Source organism: Acomys minous (genome assembly GCF_964271855.1).
Source record: "Acomys minous genome assembly, contig: scaffold_89, whole genome shotgun sequence".
Taxonomy (NCBI): domain Eukaryota; kingdom Metazoa; phylum Chordata; class Mammalia; order Rodentia; family Muridae; genus Acomys; species Acomys minous.
The window spans coordinates 53127-77830 of NW_028182122.1; the positions used below are offsets into that span (position 1 = coordinate 53127).

Consider the following 24704-nt stretch of genomic DNA (forward strand, 5'->3'; position numbering starts at 1 on the left):
TCTGAGTTTTCATGGTTTGGATTTGCGTACAATGAGCTCCCTAGGGCAGGGACCCAAATGTTCAGTACAGAACTCATGCAGAGTCTTTGGTTGGTGCTTCAGTCTCCAGGCTGGCGCTGTCAGTTGGCTCTGTTGGTCTTCTTGGGGTGCTCCTGTCACCTCCAGGTCCTTTTCCCCTTCCCCCTTTTCCACAAGAATTCCTGTACATTGCCTTGTGTTTGGCTGCGACTGTTTCTAACTGCTACTGGGTGGAGCCTCTCAGAAGACAACTATGCTAGGCTCCTGCCTGCAAGCAAATCTTTAGATAAGAATATCTTTAATAGTGTCAGGGCTGGCTCTCTCCCATGGGTGGGTCTTAGGTTGAGCCAAGCACTGGTTGGACATTCCTTCAATCTCTGCTCTAACTTTATCCCTGCACATCTCTCCCTACACAGATGTAGCTGATGGGCAGCTCAGGCTTTCTGTGGGTCCACTAGTAAGAGGAGTGGGGGCTCTCTCTGACATGGACTCTGTTGGCTGTTGTTTGATCATTTCCCCCTGGTGGGACAACCTTAGCAGGCCACAGGGGAAGAAGACACACTTAGTCCTGATGTGATTTGATGAGCTGGGATAGAAGGGAAGGAGGTTCCCCTTTTTTGAGGAAGAGGGGATGGGGGAGGGAGGAGGGGGAGGGAGCGTGGGCCTGTGAGGAGAGGAGGGATGGGGCTATGACAGGATATAAAGTGAATTAAAAAAAATACAGAACTCATTTTTCCCTCCTCATATATACCTTATACACATACCATGAAGGAAGTATCACAATTCTTTAACATGACTTTGTGTTCTGACCACTATCATGGGAAGGCAGGTGTGGAATTTTCCACTTAGTGCTGTGTCAGAGCCCATGCATTTAGACCTTAGAGCATCTAAGATGCCAGCCTTAAATTTTTGAGATTAGGGATCTTAACTACTTTTAATTTACTTCACTGATAAACCGAATTAAACAGTGACAAACTTTCAAACAAAGTCAACTTTTCAGAAAACATGCACATACCTATGGAAGTGGTCTCTGAAATCTCTAGCAACTTCTTGAACAATTGACTTTAATCTGTAGAAGAATAAATACATAAATATGTCACCTCTTCAATTAAAAGGTTTAACTATCCCATTACAACATCTGTTGCAAGACACTCTATGTAGACTACACAAAGCTGGCATGGCATTTGAAGCTTAAATCTGTTTCAAAGCAACTATACTTGGTATGCTCAAGTGATGTGTTTTTCTCATCAATGACTACAATAGCCACAAGCTTTCCTGAAATTAAGAATAGTATCTTTCATTTCCTTGAATTGAGAAAGACATAACTCACATAACCCATACTTGTCAAATATTACTTCTGATACCAGACTATGTTTCTAGATTCCAATCATCATTTACGCATTGGTGGTTCAGTGGTAGAATTCTCACTTGCCAATCATTATTTACACATTACATAAAATTAAGCCAACATATTTGCAGCCCAGACCAGTAAATTAGTCAACTTCAAATGATACATTTCTTCTACCTCTAGGAGGTAAATATTAATAATTTTATTTTAATTTCTCTAAAATTATTTTATGCAAACCAACAACGTAATGAAATATTTTGTCAAAAGCTACACCATAAAGAAGACATTGCCAGATGTGGTGGTACATGCCTTTATCCCAGCACTCAGGAAGGCAGAGGCAAATGGATCAATGTTAGAGGCCAGCCTGGTCTACAATGTGAATCCAGGATAGCTACGGCTACACAGGGAAACACTGTTTTGAAAAAGCAGCAGCAGCAACAACAACAACAACAACAACAACAACAACAACAACAACAACAAAGACATTGATTTAAAAACATTTACTAAAAATTGCTAATAAGCCCTAGTAGTTTATAACACTAAGGAAATTATTTTTGCATAGCCATTTCCTCTGTTACAATTTCACCAGTGATGGCATATAGAATCAAATTGAGTGACACTACTTTCGAAGTATAAGTAAAACAGTAAGTTATATGCCTACTGACAATGTTCGGGAGGGTAGAACAATGTAATAACAGTAGTGTTCGGGGTGCTGACGTGGGTTATGTTCTCAGCACTGTACCAAGCAGGGAGAATAAAAGTGAGATACCACTCTCTAATACTTATGTAACTGAACATAAGCAAACTCCCATTTATTTTAGGAAAGCAAGTTTTTCTGACTTATAAGGAAAAATTAAATGAATTTATATACATAAACATACTTGAGTATAGTTTCACTCGAGGTAGAAACACAAATGTAGGAATAAGTTAAAAACCAAACCAAACCAAACTAACCAAACCAAAATCCCCCCCCCAAAATCCCAAAACCAAAAAATTAGCATCATTTACATTATTTTCATGCTTTTCCTAATCTCACCCTGCATAATACATCTCTAATACATCTACATAATCTTGATTCACTGTTAGCTTTTTGTTGAAAACATCATCTATAAGAATTATTTCATTTCTTGAAATATTTCATGTACTATTCAGTGCTTAATTTTTCATTTTGTTTTTTTCTTATTCTTCTTTCCCCCCAAGACAGGGTTTCCCTGTGTAATAGAGTCCTGGCTGTCCTGGCCTCTCTCTGTAGATCAGGCTGGCTCGAACTCACAAATATCCATCTACCTCTCTGCCTTCTGAATGCTGGCATTACAGACGTGTGCTACAGCACCTGGCTTCAGTGCTTAATTTGAATTGTGTCTAATTTTCAAATGTTTCTTCCCTATCGCTGTATTTCCATTTCATGATCATGAAACTGTGAGAGGGAACACATGTGGTAACAACATATAGATGTCCCACCTTTAGTGGGGTCTAAGCCTATACAATACTCTCCTAATAAAGTAAGCTTCTTATAATTTTTAAACTTTCTATGTTGGCTAACTCTTATATTTCTATTTATTTTTCTTTCTTTGTCATTTTCTATCATATGACCTTAAGAAATGAACAGTATGACTGATTCCCACTCACAAGTAACAGCAGACCTTAGGAGACAGTGAGAAGGCTTCACTTTAACTTGTAGCTTCATGGTTTTTGTTTGTTTGGTTTTGGTTTTGGTTTTTTATTCCCTTATTCTTGAATCATTCAGGCCCTTGTCTTCCTCATCACCATCAGGTGTTAGTAAACCTCTTTGGCTACACTGATCCTCATATGAAAGTATATATCCGTGGTACTCTAAGTCTCAACTCTTAGAAAGCAGAACTAGCAAACATAAGTGTACTTTAATTAGGAAATGCAGCTTTAAAAGAACCAGTAAATAAGCACTCAAAGAAAAATTCTGTAATGAAGCGGAATGGCCATATGCTTGTTACCTGTGTCACCAAGTTCATACAAAAGGAAGCCATCCATAGTAAGGTAGTTCTGAAATCTCTCCCTGCTGATCCATGTGGACAGATCGCCATCTTCATACTCTTGAAACAAAGCAAAGGAAATACATCAGCGTACAAGGCAGCTGTAATGTCTCAATTCAGCAAAGTGATAACGTATCTAAAACAGTATTATAATTATAAAACCTTAAGCTGGTTCTTAGGTAGTTTATAGTTGCCTGAATTAAGGGCCTCTTAGCAGGTTTAGAATAAGAGATTTGAAGGCTGAGTCTAGATACTGCTAGACATTTTAACTTGGGAGAAAAAAGAAAACACTCTTCTTTAAAAATACATAAAATAGTAACAATGGTCAAGTATACATTGAACACTTCTAGTAGCATTTTCTTAACCAAAAAGAAGGTAGGTACAGACAAATATATGGGTTCTTTCCTTTCTCCTCTTTTCATGTATGCAAGTTCTTCTCAAGTTCATTTGACTGGTGATGACTATAAACATTCAAAAACTATCTCCTGAATGAATGCACTTTGATGTTTCACTGTATAGATCACTTTATCTAATACTCTAATGATGTAGGACAGTCATGTATCTGCCACACTATCCCCTGTATAAATTAAAGGACAGAAATAACTATGCAACATTAGGTGGGTAACGCAGGACATCTAATGTATAGCACTAGTGATAATTATGTATCAAGTTAGTTCAATTGAACACAATGACAAAAATTAGAGATGTGTAGTTTTCTCTGCAGTTATCAAGACATAAAATATAAGAAAATATCAAAACATGTTCCTTTACTAAAGCAAGGAAAATAATTTTTTTCTTCAGTGGTCCAACAATCAAGTGGTTACCTAAAAAAATATAACCCCCATTTTTAAAAAGAAGGATAGTGAAACACAGTGAAAAAATTTCATTAGGATTTGCTTTGAATTACTTCAAAAGAAAAACAATAAAACTGAAACAACTACAGTAAGGTCCTGTTAACCATTTATGAGTATGAGGGTTTTATTATATCTTTCTTTTTATGATGTATGGATGATATAAAAATAAAATTTAAATAAAGTATTTTCTGACAGAGGGGGAGAAATACCTAAAGAAGGTAAAGAGTTTCATTCTGCTGAGGATATTTTATTTTATCGGTGTGTGATGAAAGCTAACTATCCTCCTAAAATTAAGTCTGAACATTTTAATGTATAGAAATTGAATACAGATTATTTCTTAAAGTGGCAAATAATTACACACACACACACACACACACACACACACACACACACACACACACACACACCTCAATGGAAGCAACTAAGAATGAAGTACATTGTTGGAAATCTACTGAAGGATTAAAAGATGATTCTATCAAATGTGATACTTTGTAAGTGGCAGCACTTACACAATATTTTATAAATGCCTGCTTATAACAATGTTTTAATTATGAAAGGCCTTATGTGAGTTAAAGCTTTGGAACTTACCATCATAAACAAAGTAAGTGTTGTCCTTGAAAACAAGCACAGCAGGAATCTCTTTCAGTGTCACATACTGCAGAAAAACATCAGAAGTTTGAAATTTTAACGCCAATAATTCAATTAGTACCTGTAATAGCATGATCTGGTGCTTTGTATTTGATTGCGAATTATTTTGTTCCAGAGATCTGCTTGCTTTCTCTTACAAGCACATTCTCCGGTACATCTTCCCTTACTGTGTAAATCTTGCTCTACCTAATTTAAAGGTGATTGGTTAAAAAAAACCGCTGAAGCCAGGTGTGGTGGCACACACATTTAATCCCAGCACTTGGGAGGCAGAGGCAGGCAGATTGGATCACTGTGAGTTCAAGGCCAGCCTAGTCTACAAAGTAAGTCCAGGACAGCTAAGACTACACAGAGAAATCTTGTCTTGAAAAACCAAACCAACCAAACAAACAAACAAAAACCAAACCAAACCAAAAAACAAAAAAACCAAAACCAAACAAACAAAGCAAACAAACCAAAAATCAAAAACCAAAACAAAATGCTGAAGCCTGGGCAGGGCAGAAGTGAGAGGTGGAGCTAAGGTTCATGGGGAGGAGATAGGAAAAGAAGCAAATGGCTTGGAGGAGCAGCTCTAATGATGGATGGAGCAAAGCAGCCCAGGTGAGAAACACGTGCAAGTATTTATGATTTATGGATGGGGGGGAAGTAGCCCAGATAGGAATTATTAGAGCAATTGGCATAGGATATGGGACTGGGAGATGAAGGGTAGTTGAGAGGGGAAATATTTGCTCAGCCCCAGGTAAAATAAGGCTTATCTAAAATCTATCAGGTGTCTGTGTACTTATTGATTTGGTAGCAGGTTAGAGAATAATACCACCATAACAATTACAGGCTTTTAATAATAAACATTATTAACCATTTTTATTTTCTACATTAAGTACCTACAATTAATTTCAAAAGCATTGAAAAAAACTAGGAAATAACCCCTCACCCACGCTACTGAAGACTAGAAAGAGTACAATCTTAAATTCAGCTAAATTTTATGTTTTCAGATACCTCCCTGGAAGCATGCTGCCTGACATAAGAAAAGACAAGGACCACTCTTAAGAGTTTCTATAAGACCATGGATAATATTTTGAGTAGGAAAAGATGGAGGAATTCTGGAGCACAGAGCAGTAGGACCAATGCTTTAACAGTCTACCTAAGGATATCACTCCCCAGTACTCATCAGCTTTGTGATACTCAGTTACTTCATCTAGATTCAACTGCCTCAGCCTAGAAACTTAAAGCCAATGACAACATCTACCTCCCAGGATAATTATGGATGACATTAGGCAACAAGTACTCTCCAAACTACTTTTTAAATACTATTGGCATTCATAAGGAATCATCTAAAAGTACCTCCTTCTATTTTGTATGTATTTCAAACAGGTAAAATTATGAAAAATTAGGCTAGGCAATTACCCATGAGTATATGTAACCCAAAAGTAACAGTGAATAGATTCAGGTACATCTCAGCACAGAGGCAATATGATAAATGATCTTGCTACATTGTAACTAAAAATTACATAATACTATCATAATATCGGGTAGTAAAAAAGCTCTCAATCATGACTAGATTTGCCTTTTCTTGGCCACTCACCCACAAAAATGTTAGGAAGTTTCTGTGTTAGCATGAGGCATTGCTCCCTTCCAAAGCAATGAAGTGGCCTTTCTTGGAAGGACTTACAGCAGATAATCCATTTCCATATCTATCTCTTCCTTACATTCCATGGCGTTTACATTACAGGAGGTGCTGGTCTGCTCTCTATTGTTTTAGTTTTTTCTTTGTTTTTAAAATATAAAGTCTCACTGTAGCCCAGGCTAGCCTTGAGCTCCTGCCTCTATTTCCAGTTGTATAATAAATATCATGTACAGCTAATTCTTTAGCTTCAAAGAGATAGTGGTTACACAACTATTTGCATGTGCCAAAAATAACACATCTGTACACCAAAATGGAAGGATCTGACTGTAAAATATAAAAATTAATACTTAGATCTAAAAAAAGGAGAAATGACAAATTAAGGGTATGAACATTATGTGCTCTGAAAAAATAATATGTCTTCTACCAAAATAGGTAAACTGGAGTGGATTTAGATTGGCAAAAGTAGAGGTTCTTTAACATGTTGAAAACATTTCAGAATTTCCATTGTAACATAAAAACCTATGTACTAAAGCAATGGTTCTCAAGCTGTGGTCGTGACCCTTTTGGGGTCAAACTACCACTTCACAGGGATTGAATATCACACATTCTGAATATCAGACATTTACATTTTAAGGTTCATAACAATAGCAAAAATTATAGTTATGAAATAGCAATGAAAATCATTTTATGGTTGGGTTACCAAAACATGAGAAACTGTATTAAAGCATCATAGCATTAGGATGGTTGAGAACCAGTGTGCTAGAGTACACTCTAAGTTATTTCATATTCACCTGCTTATTGACTCCCAAGTTCAAAGGTTAAGTGATCTGTGAATCTACTTTCACAATATTGTGCTCTTAGCACTTTCAAATGAACCGACTTGAGTTCCTTATGAACTTCACCTTCATTATACATGCTGTAAAATATACAACAAGAATTGTCTTCTGCTTGCTTCTATCCCCTTCTCACAGTGATATAGGAAGACTGGCTACTGTGCTGCTGTTCAAATATGCAAGTTATGCTCTTGTCTTGGGCATTTGAATTATCTCCTCTTTTCTGATATTCTATCCATAGACCTGTGTGAGGCTCTTTCACATCAAGCAGGCTTCAGTTCAAATATTTTCTGCTCACACCTCCCTCTTTCCTTACCTTTTTGGATCAAAAAAATTAAACAGCTGTCCATCCCTACATATCCCAACTCTCACAATGTCCACTTACTTTTGGTAGCATCTCTGGAGTCTTGTTTTTGTAGTATTTATTTACTACTGGGTGTGAGGGGCCAGGAGTAGACTGCATTTGCAACAATACATAATTTATTACTTAAAAGCACCTTTGGGGTTTGATATATATCACTGCTTACCAATATTATTTCATAAAGAAAGAAGGTCACCAATGTAATGTAACCACAATCTCTAAGTGCCATGATTGTGGAAGCATTGGTTCATGAATTATAAACAGTCTGACATCAGTAGTAAAAAACTTTTCATACAACATTACAAATAAATCTGACATGTAGAACCAAATCAAAATTCATTAAATCAAATATTAAATATTACCTCAGGAACCACATCTTCTGAGGCAGAAAAGAAGTATGTATACACAATTAACTCTGAAGCAGCATCTATGTATTTCTCCTATAATTTGAACAGAAAAAGGATATCTTAAACATTAAAGATAAAAAATTTATTCCTTATTTAATAATCCAATTAACTATAATATACTATAAAGATTTCCTACCATGTTACCTTTCAGTGAAATAAGACACTATAACTAAAACAAATGTACTGTTGTGAAGGCAAACCACCATTGCAACTAAGTGATCCTACCCTCCCCTTCAAAAAGAGTTGATGAATTATAACACAAAGTCGACTCAGGTTTATTAATAGAGATTAGCAATGATGATTAATGATGATGGTGGTGACAATAAGAAAAGTATACACAAATACACATATACATTAAGTAAACTTAAGCACAGTGCTTTGCTTTAAAAAGGTAACATCTGAACAACAGTTTTCAGTCTTTCACTTAAAGTACGAAAAAGTGATGCAAAAAAAAACTAAGGCAGGCAAGCTTTATCCAAATTTCACTTAATTTCAATTTGATAATTTCATAATTGTAAATTTAGTAAGAGAGACTAAAGAAAGTGTTTTCATTGTGAAAAATAGATAAGCTAAAATATTTTGCTTCAAAGTTTTGGAAGAATCATAGCTGCATAGCAAACATAAAATTACAACATGTCTGTTCATGTGGAAAAAAAGATAATGTCATACTTTTAAGGGTGATTCTCCACCAATATAAACAAAAAATACATGGTGCCTCTTCCGTACATGGTCGAACATTTGTTGACTTGGAAGAGGTCGAATCAGAGCCCTGTGTGAAAACAAAACAAATGGTAGTGAACTAAAGATAGAGCACAATTCATTCTTATGGGACATGTTTTAGCAATGTATTATCTGCACTTATGTATATCACCAAACCCACTCAAGTAAAATTTCAGCCTATGGTACTTGTGTACTACATAGTAAAATTCTATGTAGTATGCAAAATTAAATCTGACAGCTTCAAATCATTTTAGACATCATCGACACTATTTTAAATTAGTGAGATATAGAATGATCATCCATTTATAGTCCTTGGCTAAAAGCAAGACAATTCACCTGAGAATTCTTTCCTTTTCAAAAGCATACTTACAGAAATAGTATCCCAGGAGTCAACAAGAGTTAATATTTATATAATATGTGTCAATTTAAATACTACATACTTCTTAAGTACCCTATAGAGGTCAAAGTCCCAAGCTTCTAATTTATATTACTATTTATTTTCAGAAAAATAAAATGGAAGCACAAAGAGAAAGCTTTCCTACAAAATTTAATAAACAGTCATTTTTAAAACAAATGGATAAATGAATGACAATAAAGGTTACTATAAAACATATCACTTATAAAGTTAAGAGATAAAATAAATGCTTTCTTTTTAAAAATATGGTATAGATTATCATACTTTTAGTCGACAAAACTTATAAAATAAACAGAACCTATTTTGCGAAGTGAACACTTTCAAAACACACAGTTTTTAAGGTCATTGCATCATTCTCCCGAGCCTCTGCTTCAACCCTTCATAATTAACCAGCAAGTGATGCAACTCTAAACTGAGTCATGAAATCTCCCCTACTCCAGAGGCACTCTCACATCAGGAGAATCTCTTCTTACAGTTAAAGAAAAACGCAATCAATAACTGCCAAACATAAAACTACCTGAAGCCACAGGAGAGTCAAGTGTATATACCACTAGCGTCATTTACCTCAAATAAACGTGTTTCAAAATTTATTTATTCACACAGTAAATGAAGAGAAATATACAATCAAAATGAGAAAATACAGTTGAAATTACATATAAGAGTCACAAACTATAACAAAGATCATTCCTAAATCTGTGCATTTACACAAATATTTTGAGGCTTAATTTTACACCGCGAACCTATCCTGTTTCAACCTCAAGCTATTTATAATTACCAATATATCCTATTAAGCTAATAAAGTGTGTAGAACTTTAAAGCCAATATAAATTGATCTTGACAAGTGCTCTTCACAAAGATACACATAAGCATATTACAAATATAATTATAAACACTGATATTCTTTACACATTAGCAAGATGTAGATATCTTGTTTTTGAAAAATCACATTCAAATCAGCAAGAACTGCTTGTGAAGGATCTACTTCCTGATCAGCAATAAGTCAAAGATTGGTAATTCAGTGCAAATGGCTCACTGGGGTTTAACTATGTCACTAGCTAAGCCAATACTGCCAGAATACTTTGCAGGTAGCATTGAAAAAAAATGTGATGGCAAAGAAAATTAATTTAGATGTATTTAAAAAAATATTTTCATCACCACAAACTAGAAATGAAACCCCAAGTCTCTAAGAGCAATAACATCTGGGCTTCTTTTAAGACTCTGAAATTAGAGAAGACGCTATGTAAGTTGATACACGGCATTACAACATAAGAACTATTTCTAAAAAATAAGATTCATGAAATTGCTAACAGATACTCCTAATTTCTTTTACCATGTTTCCAATTACTCATAACAACTATGGTCTGATAATACTAAGTAGAAACTTCCACAGGAACCAGTCCATAAGTTAAACTGTGCACTGTTCTGAATAACAGGAAGCCCCACTGTACACTGCTTTCCTTCAAAGAGTACAGAGACAGCTAGTAAATTACTCAGGGCTGTGAGCAAGTAATCCTTAGTTTGTTTATCAATGGAACAAAGTGCAGAAGTTAGTGACATTGGAAATCCAGATACTAAAGAAAGGAAATCAAGTGCTTCCTTTAAGTGAAAAGCGAGAAGTACAAGATATTTTGAAAGAAAGGAAAAAAAAACATTCATATGATCTGGTACTAGGCAGTTTCAAGCATCTCTGGGAGGAGTTGAGGTAGGGGCTTAGGATGTCCTTAATATATAGGACAGACTGTTATATCTATAATAAAAATTTTGAAAATATATTAAAATTCATTGGAGAAAAAAATTAACATAAACTATATCATCTATCTTTACAGAACTTCACTGCATATGCTATATAACCTTATATTTTCATAAATGTATACAACACATTTAATATCTAAAATATGTATGTTCAATATAATCTACTAAAATACATTTCTTTCAAATACTAAAATCATATAGTAAAGGCTTTTTCAACTTACCCAGATACTCTGTGAGCAAACTCAATTATATCATCTTTAGTCCGTGGTCCTCTATAATTATATGCCAAGTCTCCCTTTAATCTTAAAAATAAAAGATAAGAATTGGAAATTAATCGTCCTCATATTTACTCTCAATCCTCCTCTACTAAAGTATAAGCTTAAAATGCATAAAACACTAAATAAGAAGAAGCTTTAAGAGCAGCGCACTTGTGTAAAGCAGAGTGTGCAGAGTCCCCTGAGAACCAGCAACTTACAATGCACAGGAAAAGGCAATGTGCCACATACACATCAGAGATACATTTTAATCTGTAGTGTAGAGTTATAGTATGAACCTTCAGAAAAGTGAGTAATTTGTACATTTACAGTCAAGAGCTTAAATCAGAGTAATTTTAATTATTCTCCATCAAGCGGAAAATAAAAGGACTAGGGACTAGATTATTTTGGTGGTAGCAAAACCCCCAACATGCATCATGAATTAGGCATAAAAATAGTTTTCCTAAAACACAGATTATCTTCCAAAAGACATGTCAATGAATAAATTTATATTTAACCAACTGTACAGATACAAAAGAGCAATTAATAGACAAAAACAGAGCTCTTAATAACAAAGAGAAAGGACCATTAACATACACTGTAATAGAATAACATTTTCAACAAAACAAAACTAAAAACAAAGGAAAAATGTCAATTAAAAAAACCCAGACTAATATAAAAAATTGGGGGTTTTAAAATATTGGGGTAAAGTTAGTTTACTTAAAATAAAAAAACTGAAAAAAAAAATGGCTTAGCTGCTCACAGCACGAAAATAAGATTAATGTAAAAAACAGGAAAATTTAGCAAAATCATTTTAAAACATTTTTTCCCAACTCACCACATTGTTTTCCAACTTAATTTCTCTAGTACACATAGATTAAAATGAATATTTATCATTTTTCTCTAATAAAGTTAGTGTCATTAATTATACAAGAATGAAATCTCTTAGATGTGATTTGCAGTGGCAAAGCAGAAACATACTGGGGCTCCTCAAGAGACCTTTCATAATTTATGATGTACACCTTAAGTGTAAGTGTAAGTGCATGTTACACAGTAAACATCCAGAACACATTTACTGAATTAGCTGTATACCACACACTTAAATATGAAGATGTATAGAGGTGAACTTTCTCACCTTTGATCGTACTCTTGGCTTAAAAACAATGGCTGAACCCAAACCTTTGCCCTCCAAAGAAAGTACTAGAATAAGTAAAATATAAGCAGAGTGAACTATTAAAACCATACAGACAAACATACAACACTCAACTTACAGCTTAATTGTTGGATAACCTCGAACTCCAAACTCTGAAGCAATGCCTTGATAAGAAAAAGAATAAATATTTCTAAGTTCCTTTTAAACTGAGAAAACTAAGTAATATGAGCCTTTTATTCAGAAAAAAGTATATCTATATAAACTTGATTGTTTTTAAGTATTAAATCTCACAAAGAAGAAAACCATGGCATTCATTATCTTATAATTATAGTCGTAGACTAAAATGTTTTGCAGTCTAGAAAGGAAATTTGCAAACATAATCCTTTAACAAGAACAAGGAATAGGAATGGTACCAGTGCAAGTGAGGCTGACATAATCCTTACTGTAAAGCCTGTATGTAGGCTGGAGAGTAAGCAGGGTTTTAGGGGCTCCACAATAGAAAGAAACATTTGAGGAAACTATACAATTTAACGTCTATATGAGAAATACTTTTAGCACTGATTCCTGGAAGAGTAGATATTTGTGTATGTGTAGATGTTTTAAGACATGCTAGATTAATTACTAATTAAAACTGGATAAAAAATTTGTCACTATTTGAAACAAAGAAAAATAAATCATACTAATTCAAAGTTCCAGTTCAAAAGTTCTATACACTGGGATTTGTTTCATTGTGTCTATTTGTTTCAGTCACAGTTATACAACTGAGAATAAGCTACTGTCAAATAATCTTATTTCTACATGACTGCTTTGAATAGCCCTCTTTCAAACCAAACCCAAATCATGTAACTACATACCAATATTCTACTTTATGGTTCTTCAACTTAAGTTCTGCAGTAGAAGTATTCAAAATGCCTTCAAAACTATTCTCATAACCTACTCTGAAATATTTTCAAATGATATGGCAGTGTGGGTGTCTGGATTCTAAACTAACAGTGAGTACTCAGGTAATCTTAACACAGGTAGACAGACCAAATATTGAGAAACACAATGTCCAAAATGCACAGGAGAGGTATCTATGAAATAGTCAAAAGTTTATAACTGTACAGACAACAAAGAATAACAAGGACAGGTGGCTTAAAAAAAAATCAGTCCTTTATCAATTTAACTCTCAATTGCATCAAAATGTCTGTATTTAAAGTTTTGCGGTATTTAAGGAAGCATTGAGAATTATAAGAACAAAACTATGTGATCTCTAGACAGCAGTTTATGAATACTTATCAATGTTTATCAACATACTAAAAAGTACATTCTTTTTCTGTACAGTACATTGGAGACGGTATATTCAATGATAAAATAACTTATTTATGTTTATTGGATATTGTTTCTTTTCTAGTTTATGTACCGGAAGAGCCCAGTTTCCCTTTGTTCAATGGTGTATTACCAATGTCTAGAATGTGTCTGGCATGTGCTGGCTTATAGGGAAATGATTCTGCAACTGGTACATACCATCATGGAAGGAACACTCATTAAGTTATCTTCTAGGTAAATGAATGCTGACTTTACAGCTTTTCTATGAAAGAATGACTTTTGTAATAGACCATGTTTGGCCTATTAAATTAGTGACAAGATTCCTAAGAACTAAGAGCACTGCTTGCTCTTCCAAAGGTCCTGAATTCAATTCCTAACAACCACATGGTGCCTCACAACCATCTGTAATGAGATCTAGTGCCCTCTTCTGGTGTACATGCAGACAAAACATTGTGTACATTGTGGAGGAATGCTGAGTGAGTAATTGTATCAACCATCAATAAAGCGCTGCTTAGCCAATCAGCTAGGCAGAAAAACAGTAAGTGAGAGGCGGGACTTCCTGGAGGGGAGGGGACAGTTTGAAGGCTGGAGTGAGGAGAGGTTTTTTGACAGTTGGAGGAGGAATGGGTCATAGTGGCAAGTGCTTGGAATATATGTATGTTACAAGGCTTAGAATAGTTTGATTAGTTTATGAGCAGATTAGAATCAGTTCAGATTCTGCCCAGCAAAGTGCTGGCAGCTTTAAAGTTTCAGTCTCCCTGTGTCAGTTATTTGCTTTGTAGGCCGAAAGGATACAAAATACTGTTAACAGTAAATAATTATTAAAAACATCTTAACAACAAGAAGAAAGAATGTATTACTGCTCTGGTTGGGCTGTAAGTTGGAAGGGGAAGTAGAAGAGTTTCACTGGTCTATATCCACAGAGTGTATCACACAAGGTAAAATACTTGGCAGGTGACAGTGTTCCATATGTATGAGTTTCTCTTTCCCCTTTCCCAAAGATATGCAGTTTACACAAGATGTGTTAAATGCATATTTTCTGTATGGTCAGCTCTATATAACAATGTTTTGTGAACGAGAAATATAAGCTGTAATAATCACACCTATGAAATTAAAATGTACCAATGGGCATGGAGGCATACATCTTTAATTCCAGTACTTGAGAGGCAGAGGCAGGTGGATCATTGTGAGTTCAAGGCCAGCCTGGTCTACAAAAAGAGTTCCAGGATAGCCTGGGATATTACATAGAGAAACCCTGTCTCGAAAAACAACAAAGCAAAACAAAACAAAACAACAAAGTGGGGGGGGGGGGGAAGTCCCAATTAGAGTGGCTAAAAAGAAAATTATAAATGAATTCATAGCATGTAAAACACTTTCTCACCTGAACTACCAAACAAAATTTACTAGCTTTATACATGCAAGGGAGTGTTCTACCATCAAGGAATTCTATCTCTCACTTGGCTAATTTTCCTAATCACAGAACCCCTTTAAAAGGGTCAGTTAATGAATACTAAATTTAAAATATCAGATAATATAAGTGTTTTGAGTTAATGTAATATCTCTGAGGCATCACACAGTTTATCTTTAAGATATTTACAATTTAAATGCATTACATGTATTATATGTATTTTTTCTAATGACTTTTCTTTATATGTCCATTGTATTTTCCAATAAGTGATTCAAATGATCAATTAATCTGCCATTTTCCAGACTTTTTGGCACTTACTAGTTTATTTCTCATTCTCTAATAGGTTATTAAGCATTTCTTGGCCTAATGGAACTTGTTTGACCTTTAAACAATCTCTAAAGATTGGAATGGAGGCTCATAAATAGTTAAGAAGTATAATCTGATTGAGTGGACAAGTGAATGATTGCACCATAAGTAAATATGTGTGTGAGCTCCTCTGAAGCTGAAATTAAATGTGGTTATGAGCCACCCACTGGATGCTTGGAACCAAACCTAGGTAGGTCCTCTCCAACAGTAAAGTGCTCTTAACCACAGAGCCATCTTGCCAGACTCTTCTAATACGGTCAAAAACTAATTCAAACATACCAATCCAAGCATATAATCCTTCCTCTCTACAACAAGGGTCTGCCAGTCATTTTATCTCCTTCTAGTATTCAAAAGTTCATTTATTTGGTTTAGTAATTCCAGCTCTGACAACTCATCTACATTCTAGATCACTAATTCACTAACATCAGTAAACTAAAAACTGCCAACTGAAACTAGCTGACAGCTTGAACATAACAAAAAGCAAAATGTCCTGCTTGCAATACAGCAGTACATCTAGGATTACAGTTTATCCCATCTATACCTTCAGCCTTGAAATTACTATGAACATTATTTTTACTGCTCTGCTGTTTCCATTCAAGCCTAAGCTTCCAGGCCCCTACACAGAATACCTATAACATTTCATATAGATTATCCTTCTGTATGTATTGATCTTTTCCTTCATCTTACAAGTTTCTGCCCAAAACATTTCTTTTATCAAGTCATTTGCTTTTCCTCAAATGAGTTCTCTCCCTATTGACAAATGATAAAATGTAAAACTTTGCCTGACGTAGGAAACTCTTAATATGGCTCCTTCTGTATCATCAGATGCACTATCTACTACACCAATGGGTTTTAAGTATGAAACATTATGCAATGTTCACCACCCTAAAGATTACTGCTCCCTGATCGATCAAAAAACTAAAATTAGGTTAAGTGCTTCTTTCATAGCCACAAAATAGGATGTAAGAGTTGAGATTAAAAACATGGGCCTGTCTTGACCCAAAGTACAATCTAGAACATAAACTTACTGTCCTAAAGAAAAAAAAAAAGGACAGTAAGTAGCTGGGTGTGTTGCTTCATACTTGTAATGCTAGTACTTGGGAGACTGAGGAAGAAGAGTGATATGAGTCCAGGGACATAATAGAATGTTCCAGGCCAGTCTGAACTACAGGGAAAGAGCCTGTCTCATTTTTGTTTTATTTTAAAGAGAGCAAGCATACATATTGCCACATAACACAATTCTTTCCTAAGTAAAAGAGAAGGAAACTAATTTTATTGAACACAAAGGATTTTACATGTATCACATCATTCAAACTTCAAAACAGCCAGTAAAGAAATATCACAATTAAATGTTTACTGATAAAGCCAAAGCTTAGGATCTTCAGAAGCCTTCCCAGTTTCACACACAAGAGCAATAGGCAGTACCAACCTTACTGTCTCTGAAGCTCTTTCCAAATTGCTCTGATACCTCACACTTCTCTAAGCTTAATTTCTTCTTTTATTATTTCCCTTAAGACACTTCTTAATGAAGATTATGTTATGGGGCATGTAGTTTCTGTCACAACTCAGTTTTGACAAAGAAGCATGAAAATAATCTACATAACAATACACAAATGACTGTGGCATCGAATAATTCTATTTATAAAAATAGGCAGCAGGGCAGATTTGGCTTATTGTACTTATACTTGTCTCAGCTTCATTCAGTTTCTGCATCCATTTATTAATCTCATTTTCTACTTTCAATACCTTCCTAACCCTCACTTATTTTTTCTAACTCAGTCCACCTTTTAAACTTCTACTTATTTCCCTATCTTTTTTCCTCAGCTTGCACTTACAAAATCAACTTTTCTATAGTAGTCTCCTATAATATATTATGATCAATGTGGACTCAATTAGGAACAAACAATGGCTTGCATGTCTACACTATGATTAAGATTAGCTCACATGGGCTGGAGAGATGGCTCAGCCATTAAAGGCTAAGCTCACAACCAAAATATAAGATTAGCTCACATTATTTATTAAAATTTTAATAGCTAATTCATTTAACTCAAAGTATATAACCTTAAAGTATTAAGTTATTAAAGTTATTATGATAATTTTACATGATAAAACAAACATCTCTTCTACTCACCCTGAAAACAGTTTCAATTAAAATATTTCTATTATTAGAACCATAAAATAATTAACTATGAGCTTACTAGAATAGGAAGTAGCATCCATCTTTCCAACTTTAACTGGAGAACCAATGCTTTTCATTTCAAGCCCAACTTCATTCCAAATCGGTTCTAGTTTTTTACAATGGCCACACCAGGGTGCATAAAACTATACAGAAAGAAAGAAAACACACTAAGAAGCTGCATCACTATGAGGATCAATCATAATATTCAAAGAATTTATCCAAGCAATATAACAAAACAGATAAATATAGATAGATACCTCAAAACTAGTATTTTAACTTTATTTTAATTGACTATCAATATCTATTTAGAATAGAAATGTGATTGACTCAAAGTCTCTAATTCTGTGCAAATGTGTCCATGTTTATATAAAAACACTAAGTAAACAAGCATGTACCATACCACATACAATCTGTGTTCATAAAAAAATATGTTCTTAGTACAAAAAGTTAAGAGGTAGGTGAATTTCCTTAGTTCTATTGTTTTCACTAGCAGAGTAGAGGTGATCATTGAGAAATGTGACACAGGGACAAGTCAGGTTGATCAGAACCATAGCCCTTCATATCACAGAACCATCAGATTTAATTAGATCCCTGGGTTATATGATATTAACACAGTATTTATTTATTTTCATGAAATAAGGCTTATTTTTAAAGTTGATAGTATGGAACGTTCACACTGAAATAAAAGAAGAAAGATTTAAGCAGTAGATTCTCAGGTCCTATCTTCTACCTTAACAGTCACCAACTCTGCTATCTTGTTCTATTTCATGGATCGAACTCCCCCCCCCCGATATTTGTTAGAGCAAACCCCCAAATTTAGCTTTGCTCAGTATTGGGATGAAAGTACGTTTGATATTATTGTTATATTAATATAACTCAAGTTCTCAAAATAATTAAGAGATGAATTAAGTCTACACTGAAATCATAACATAATCTCCTTAAAATATAATCTACAACACCTCATTATAAGAAAAGGTTACAGCTTCCCACAGAATAACCCTATTCTCAGCATTTCATCCAAAATAAATTTCTGTGCCAGGCACTAGAAAATTCTCAGGGTCATTTAAATACAAAAGTCTAAGTACACAGGAGAAAGATGGGGAGATACTTAACCAAAATAGAAAAAAATCTTGAGTTCCATCAGTGAAAGAGTCTGTCTTACATTATATAAGATGCTGAGCAACTGAAGAAGTCACAGTGTCAACCTCTGCCCTTCATAGGCACAGACATACACTACGTACACTAACACACACAAGTGAATGCACACTTAACAAATATGCATGCATACATGTACACCCACATACATATGGGGGGAATACAAGTATCAGTATCTGAGAAAACAAATTTGTTCTCTTTGCAGAGAGCAAAATTGATACTTAAATTTACATACTCACATCAACAAGCCATATGTCATCTTTTCGATTATCTTTAAATCTAAAAACAAAAGGAAAAATAAATCTGATTTTATATTTCTGTTTACAAACACTGTCCCTGCCAATAATATTTATTATTGCAATTGTATAATTTGTTTATTTATTTTTTAAAGATTTATTGATTATATATACAGTGCTCTGCCTGCATGTATACCTACAGGCCAGAAGAGGGCATCAGATCACACTATGGATGGTTGTGAGTCACAATGTGGTTGCTGGGAATTGTACTCAGGACCTTTGGAAGAGCAGTCAGTACCCTTAACCTCTGAGCCATCTCTCCAGACCCCCTACAATTAGTATAATTTATAAATCTGCCACTTAAGTAAAAATATTGAACTAATCATTACAGAACAAAATCTTTGAATAAAAGTTTTACATAAAAATTTTACTCAGTGACTGTTAAATCTTATCCTATCCAGTAAACATTTTAAGAATTAAAATTGAAAATTGACCAAAAAAATAAAAAATCGAAAAACTATAAAAAAGAAAGAACTTTTTGGGAAAACCACAAATGCAGTCTGTTTCCTTAATCTGGTATTCCATTTGGAACAAGGGGCTCCTCTAAACTGAACAAGTATTAGTTTTTGCTTCTTGTCTTTATTCCATTAACAATACAGCAAAACTATTTACATTATACTTTGTTAGGTTTTACATGAACTCTAGGAATGAGTTAAAATACAAAGGAAGATGTGTGCAAGAGACATGCAAATAAGTTATATATATGTAATATGTGTAAAGACACATGTAAATAAGTTATCATATATAGCATATCATAAATTTATATAATGTACTTGAACATCCAGACTTTGTTAAAATCCCGGAACTAATCTCCAGGAGTCTTGAGGGATGACAATGTTTGTGTAAGCTCTTCACTCTTCTATTTTGAGCCTGTGCAGGAAATTTAACACAGTGGCCTAAGGTTATACTTAGAAAACACTGCTTATAAGATTGGCCCCTTCACAGGACATTCTCCACAGCTGAGTGGAGAGTGGGGACTGACTTTCACACAAATTCTGGTGCCCCATATTTGACCACGTCCCCTGGATGGGGAGGCCTGGTGGCACTCAGAGGAAGGATAGCAGGCTACCAAGAAGAGACTTGATACCCTATGAGCATATACAGGGGGAGGAAATCCCCCTCAGTCACAGTCATAGGGGAGGGGAGTAGGGGGAAAGTGGGAGGGAAGGAGGAATAGGAGGATACAAGGGATGGGATAACAATTGAGATGTAATATGAATAAATTAATAAAATATATTTTTAAAAAAGATTGGCCCATTATTTTTATTAAGAACTTGGATTTTAGGAGGAATCCCATCATTTTTTGGTAAAGGATGCAGCTCTCATAAAATATTGGTGAAAAGCAACAAATCCAGAATTGCTGCATTGGGGTCAATGTCTGAGATTCACATTCCAGGCTATAATGAACTTGTAAAATTCCATCAGTTAGTTAGCTCAAAACTCTAGGGCCACCATCAGATGCAATGCTCTCAGAAAGTCTGAGCAGGACGCAAATACAGCAGAGCACCTAGCAAGGCGGCACAAAGCATGAGGATGTCAATGCACATCCAGAGACACATTACTGCATTTAGGTCTATAGTAATATTACAGACAATATAAGGGGTTCAACATGTTTCATCTGGTGAGGATGGCATGCCTTTAGGCTTCGGAAGTCTCCCTGCACAGGATATTTAGCTTTCACCAGGATGTGACAAATGGGGCTCCCCCCCATACTGTTTTGGTGTCTTTTCACAGTTGGATTCCCTTTTCATGGAGCACTGTCTTGTATATCTGAGTGAAAACACTGGCTGGCACTATGACAAGATACAGTTCAGTTTTCACATTCAGGCATCAAGCAAGGTACTCTATTTTGTAATGAAAGAGCCTTCAGGTGAGCATCCACTTCAGGAGCAAAATGATTACCCAAAGTGAAACCTCCCCTGCTCAGGCAGTTACCATTATAAGAGCAGTGTGAAGCCAGGTGTGGTGGTACACACCTGTAATCTTAACATTCGGGAGGCAGAGGCAGGCAGATTACTGTGAGTTTGAGGCTAGCCTAGTCTACAAAGAGAGTCCAGGTCAGCCAGCACTGTTACACAGAGAAACCCTGTCTCAAAAAGCAAAAAAAGAAAAAAAAAAAGAGAGAGAAGTATGAAAAAGTGGTTGAAAGTGAAATACCCCACAAGATACCATTGAGTTCTTGTTATCAAAGAATTTTCCTTAAACATATAGTTTCTTTTTTTTTTTCCTTGTTGGGAAAACATATAGTTTCTATAAATAATCTTCAAACACAACTTCAATGCCCATCACTAGGACTAGAACCCATGGGATGTTCATACTTCTTTGTAATCCATAAGTACCTGTATTCAAATGACCATACTACTTACTACAGCCATTCTATCACACAGTTGGGTGCCAAGGTGGATAATGCGGACAAGGAACAAACTGAAATTGTCTGAAGAAATTGTTCTGTGAGTAAGAAAGTTTATTGTGCAAGCAGGATCAGGGTTTAGATTCTAGCACCCACAAAAAAAGCTAACACCATGCCTGGATCCTCAGTGTTACAGGGTAGGGACAGGAAGAGTGTTGGGGCCTACTAGATACTGGCCAGAACCAGGTTAATGGAAAGACCCCGTCTCAAAGACATAAAGCAGTAGAGCAGGACTACCAGAGTATTCGTCTGTCCTCTGCACAAGCATACAAAGGCTGTGCTCACATATACAAACTACAAACACACGCCCACACCATTTCACACAGAAAAGCAAAACTGGAAGTAATAAGTACTGATTCATCTACTGTTAACAATGAAAGATATAAGATAAAAAAGATAGTAGCTCCTTGGTAGGTGGTGTTTGTTTCCATCATGAAATAGTACCATACAAGTATCATGCAGATGAAGTACAGACAGGGAAATCTATCTCACTGATGAAGAACACAGAAGAAAAGATTTCTGCCTCTCTATAAGTAGAAAAGTAACTAAGTTAAAGACTTCAAAAAGAACATTTTAGTAGCAAAGTATATGAAAAAAATGCCAAAAAAAAAAAATGTACCAACAAGTAGGCTAGGAATGCTGGTATACTTCTGAGCCTGGTTGGCATGGGAAGCTTGAGTCCTTGGCTACAAGTCCCTCCAGAGACTGATTGCACACCAAATCTGGTATGGGAGAGGCACCCATGTGGCCTGCCAAGGAAGAGATTGTTGTCAGTTGCCGTGAAGGCAGAAATACTGACCTTGAATTTTGCAATGAAGCTAGTTTTCCCACCTATTGTGAGCAAGATCTCACGAATAAACCTGTTATACTATAGATTAAGCACCGAATTCCAGCGCTAACTTTGTATGATTAAACCAAAAAAAAAAAAAAAAAAAAAAAAAAAAAACAATAAGGAGACTTTTGTTGGGTTTTCACCTTATAACTATTAGCAGAACTCTCTGCAGCACTCTTCCATTTTGCATGTAAATGGCAGGCACTCTATACAACTCCTGAAACAAAACTGACAATGTTAATATCAGTCACCACAGCACCTATTATTAAAAGATTAGATTCATGTGTGGATATTTAGAAGGCATCTGAGTTAGGCAAAGTTAAACAGTATTTAACAGTATTTTACACATATATGTATACTCACGATTCATTTAGATCTTCTACAAATCCTTTACAGACAGCCAGGTCAAGTAAAATAACTGGAAAGGACAAAATGTAGAAGATAAATGATTCATTACTTTGTTTTTACCTTTAGTCTAAATTGCCTATTCAATGTTTGAATTTTTTTTTTACTATCTATCAAAAAAAAAAACCAAACCTCACCAATGATCCATTACAAGATTTAAGTGACACAAAAGCATAATTAGTTCATCCAATCAGTAAAAATTTACTCTGCATGCAATCATATTGCAAGGGACAAGCACTATGAAAGTACATATAATAATAGTTGTTTGTTCTACATATTTCCACTCTCGTTTTATTTTTCCTTTTCGCTATTTTTCTGCCCTAGACATTAAAATAATTTCCCCTTTCTCTAGTAGCATTTATCCCTTCGATATAAAGTCCAAATACAATTCACCAAAATAGGTAGGAAAAAGACTCACACCTCTAACACTGGCTCACTGAGGGTTTTAAGTAGGTGGCTGAATCAAGGGGTGAACCACAGAGAACCCAAATATCCGTGACAGCAGAGGGCTGAGAGCTTAAAAGACGCATGGTTTCTCTTTATACCACAGTTCTGGATATCTGACTAGGATCTGCCCTTAGGCATCATCCTCTTCTTTAGCTTGGGCAAGGAAAGCCTTTTACTGTAACAAGACCCTGTAACCTATGGCTAATTGGGGCTCGACATTCCTTGTCCGTCTACCAATGGAGTCACGGAAACTTCCTGGTGGCAGAGAAGGTAGCCGTACTCTCGGGGCGTCTGCGAGCGCAGAGTCCCGCTGAGGAAGCCCGACCCACGGAGGAGGTCGGATGAACACTCTAAGCACCCCGCGGCGCGACCCCGACCCGGCCCAACCTCCCACCGTTCCCCACCGCCCCGCGCGCTCCTCACCCACTGCGCAGAGCCAGAGGGCGGCCCAGCTCCTGCGCTCCGCAGCACTCGCCATGGAGCGTGGCGTGGACCCCGCGATGAGCGCGCCCGGAGACATACAAACCCCGGAGCCAAGGCCCGCCTGCCCGGAAAAGAAAGCAAGGAAGACCTGGGCGGTAGACAACGCCGGGGCGGGGCGGGGCGGGGCGGGGCGGGGCGGGGCGGGGCGGGGCGGGGCGGGGCGGGGCGGGGCGGGCTGGTGCCCTTCAGGGTCCCGGTAGTCCGGAGGTCTTAGCCGCTGAGCATGCGCAGGACGCGACGCAGGCGCAGGGCGCGACGCAGGCGCAGGGCGCGACGCAGGCGCAGGGCGCGACGCAGGCGCAGGGCGCGACGCAGGCGCAGGGCGCGACGCAGGCGCAGGGCGCGACGCAGGCGCAGGCGCATTCGAGTTCCCACGGAGCCTTTTCTCCCTCAGAGCTCTGAAGAGCGTGGGTCTAGGCGTGGGCTTCTTCCTGTGACGGTGCGAGTGTGCCATGGGACTCTCCTCAGAATGTACATACGGCATTGTCGGGTGAACTTAATGCTGTAGGTGAGGTAGGGTCCAACATGCACTGTAAGCTTGAGTTTTGTCTCATGTTTTAAACTTGCTACTAAGTCCAGTGAACTCACTTGTACACCGAGATGTTACACTGATAGGTGGAAATCGTGCTTTAAAATAGAGGGCTAGATTGCTGAGCTCGGACACCCTTTGTGTAAATACTTATTTAGAATCCTATAAATAGGTTAATTACTATGCCATTATGGATGGGAGAACAATGAACAGTTAATGGTTGCTCCAGTGTTGTATGTGTCATTTTCTTAAGTGGCAGGTTGTTATGCTTATGTAAGCAGCGGCAGTGAAACTCAGTGCATTTTACACACACACACACACACACACACACACACACACACACACACACACGGACGCACGCACGCACGCACGCACACACTGATCCAAGTTCATCATACTTTTTAAAATGTGAAAGAATAAAAAGAGAATTGCTTCTTCTGAAATTTAAAAAAAGGAAGTTAATTATAATATCTTCTTGGTTATGTTTTTTACT

General features: G+C 36.3%; 1 protein-coding gene across 1 annotated transcript in view; it reads right to left on the reverse strand.

Annotated features, from left to right (window-relative positions):
* LOC311591826 (protein disulfide-isomerase TMX3-like) overlaps window positions 1-23820 on the reverse strand; it is a 33818-nt gene extending 9998 nt beyond the window's left edge. The window contains exons 1-12 of the mRNA XM_084803446.1: window positions 23623-23820; window positions 22711-22765; window positions 19049-19088; window positions 17674-17797; window positions 12512-12557; window positions 11208-11288; window positions 8769-8868; window positions 8055-8132; window positions 4818-4884; window positions 3337-3435; window positions 1236-1293; window positions 1034-1087 (exon numbers count right to left, since the gene is read on the reverse strand). Of these exons, the coding sequence (XP_084659572.1) occupies window positions 1034-1087; window positions 1236-1293; window positions 3337-3435; window positions 4818-4884; window positions 8055-8132; window positions 8769-8868; window positions 11208-11288; window positions 12512-12557; window positions 17674-17797; window positions 19049-19088; window positions 22711-22765; window positions 23623-23719 (899 nt within the window). The 5' untranslated portion in view covers window positions 23720-23820. The remainder of the gene's footprint in view (window positions 1-1033; window positions 1088-1235; window positions 1294-3336; window positions 3436-4817; window positions 4885-8054; window positions 8133-8768; window positions 8869-11207; window positions 11289-12511; window positions 12558-17673; window positions 17798-19048; window positions 19089-22710; window positions 22766-23622) is intronic.
* Window positions 23821-24704: the final 884 nt, after the last annotated feature.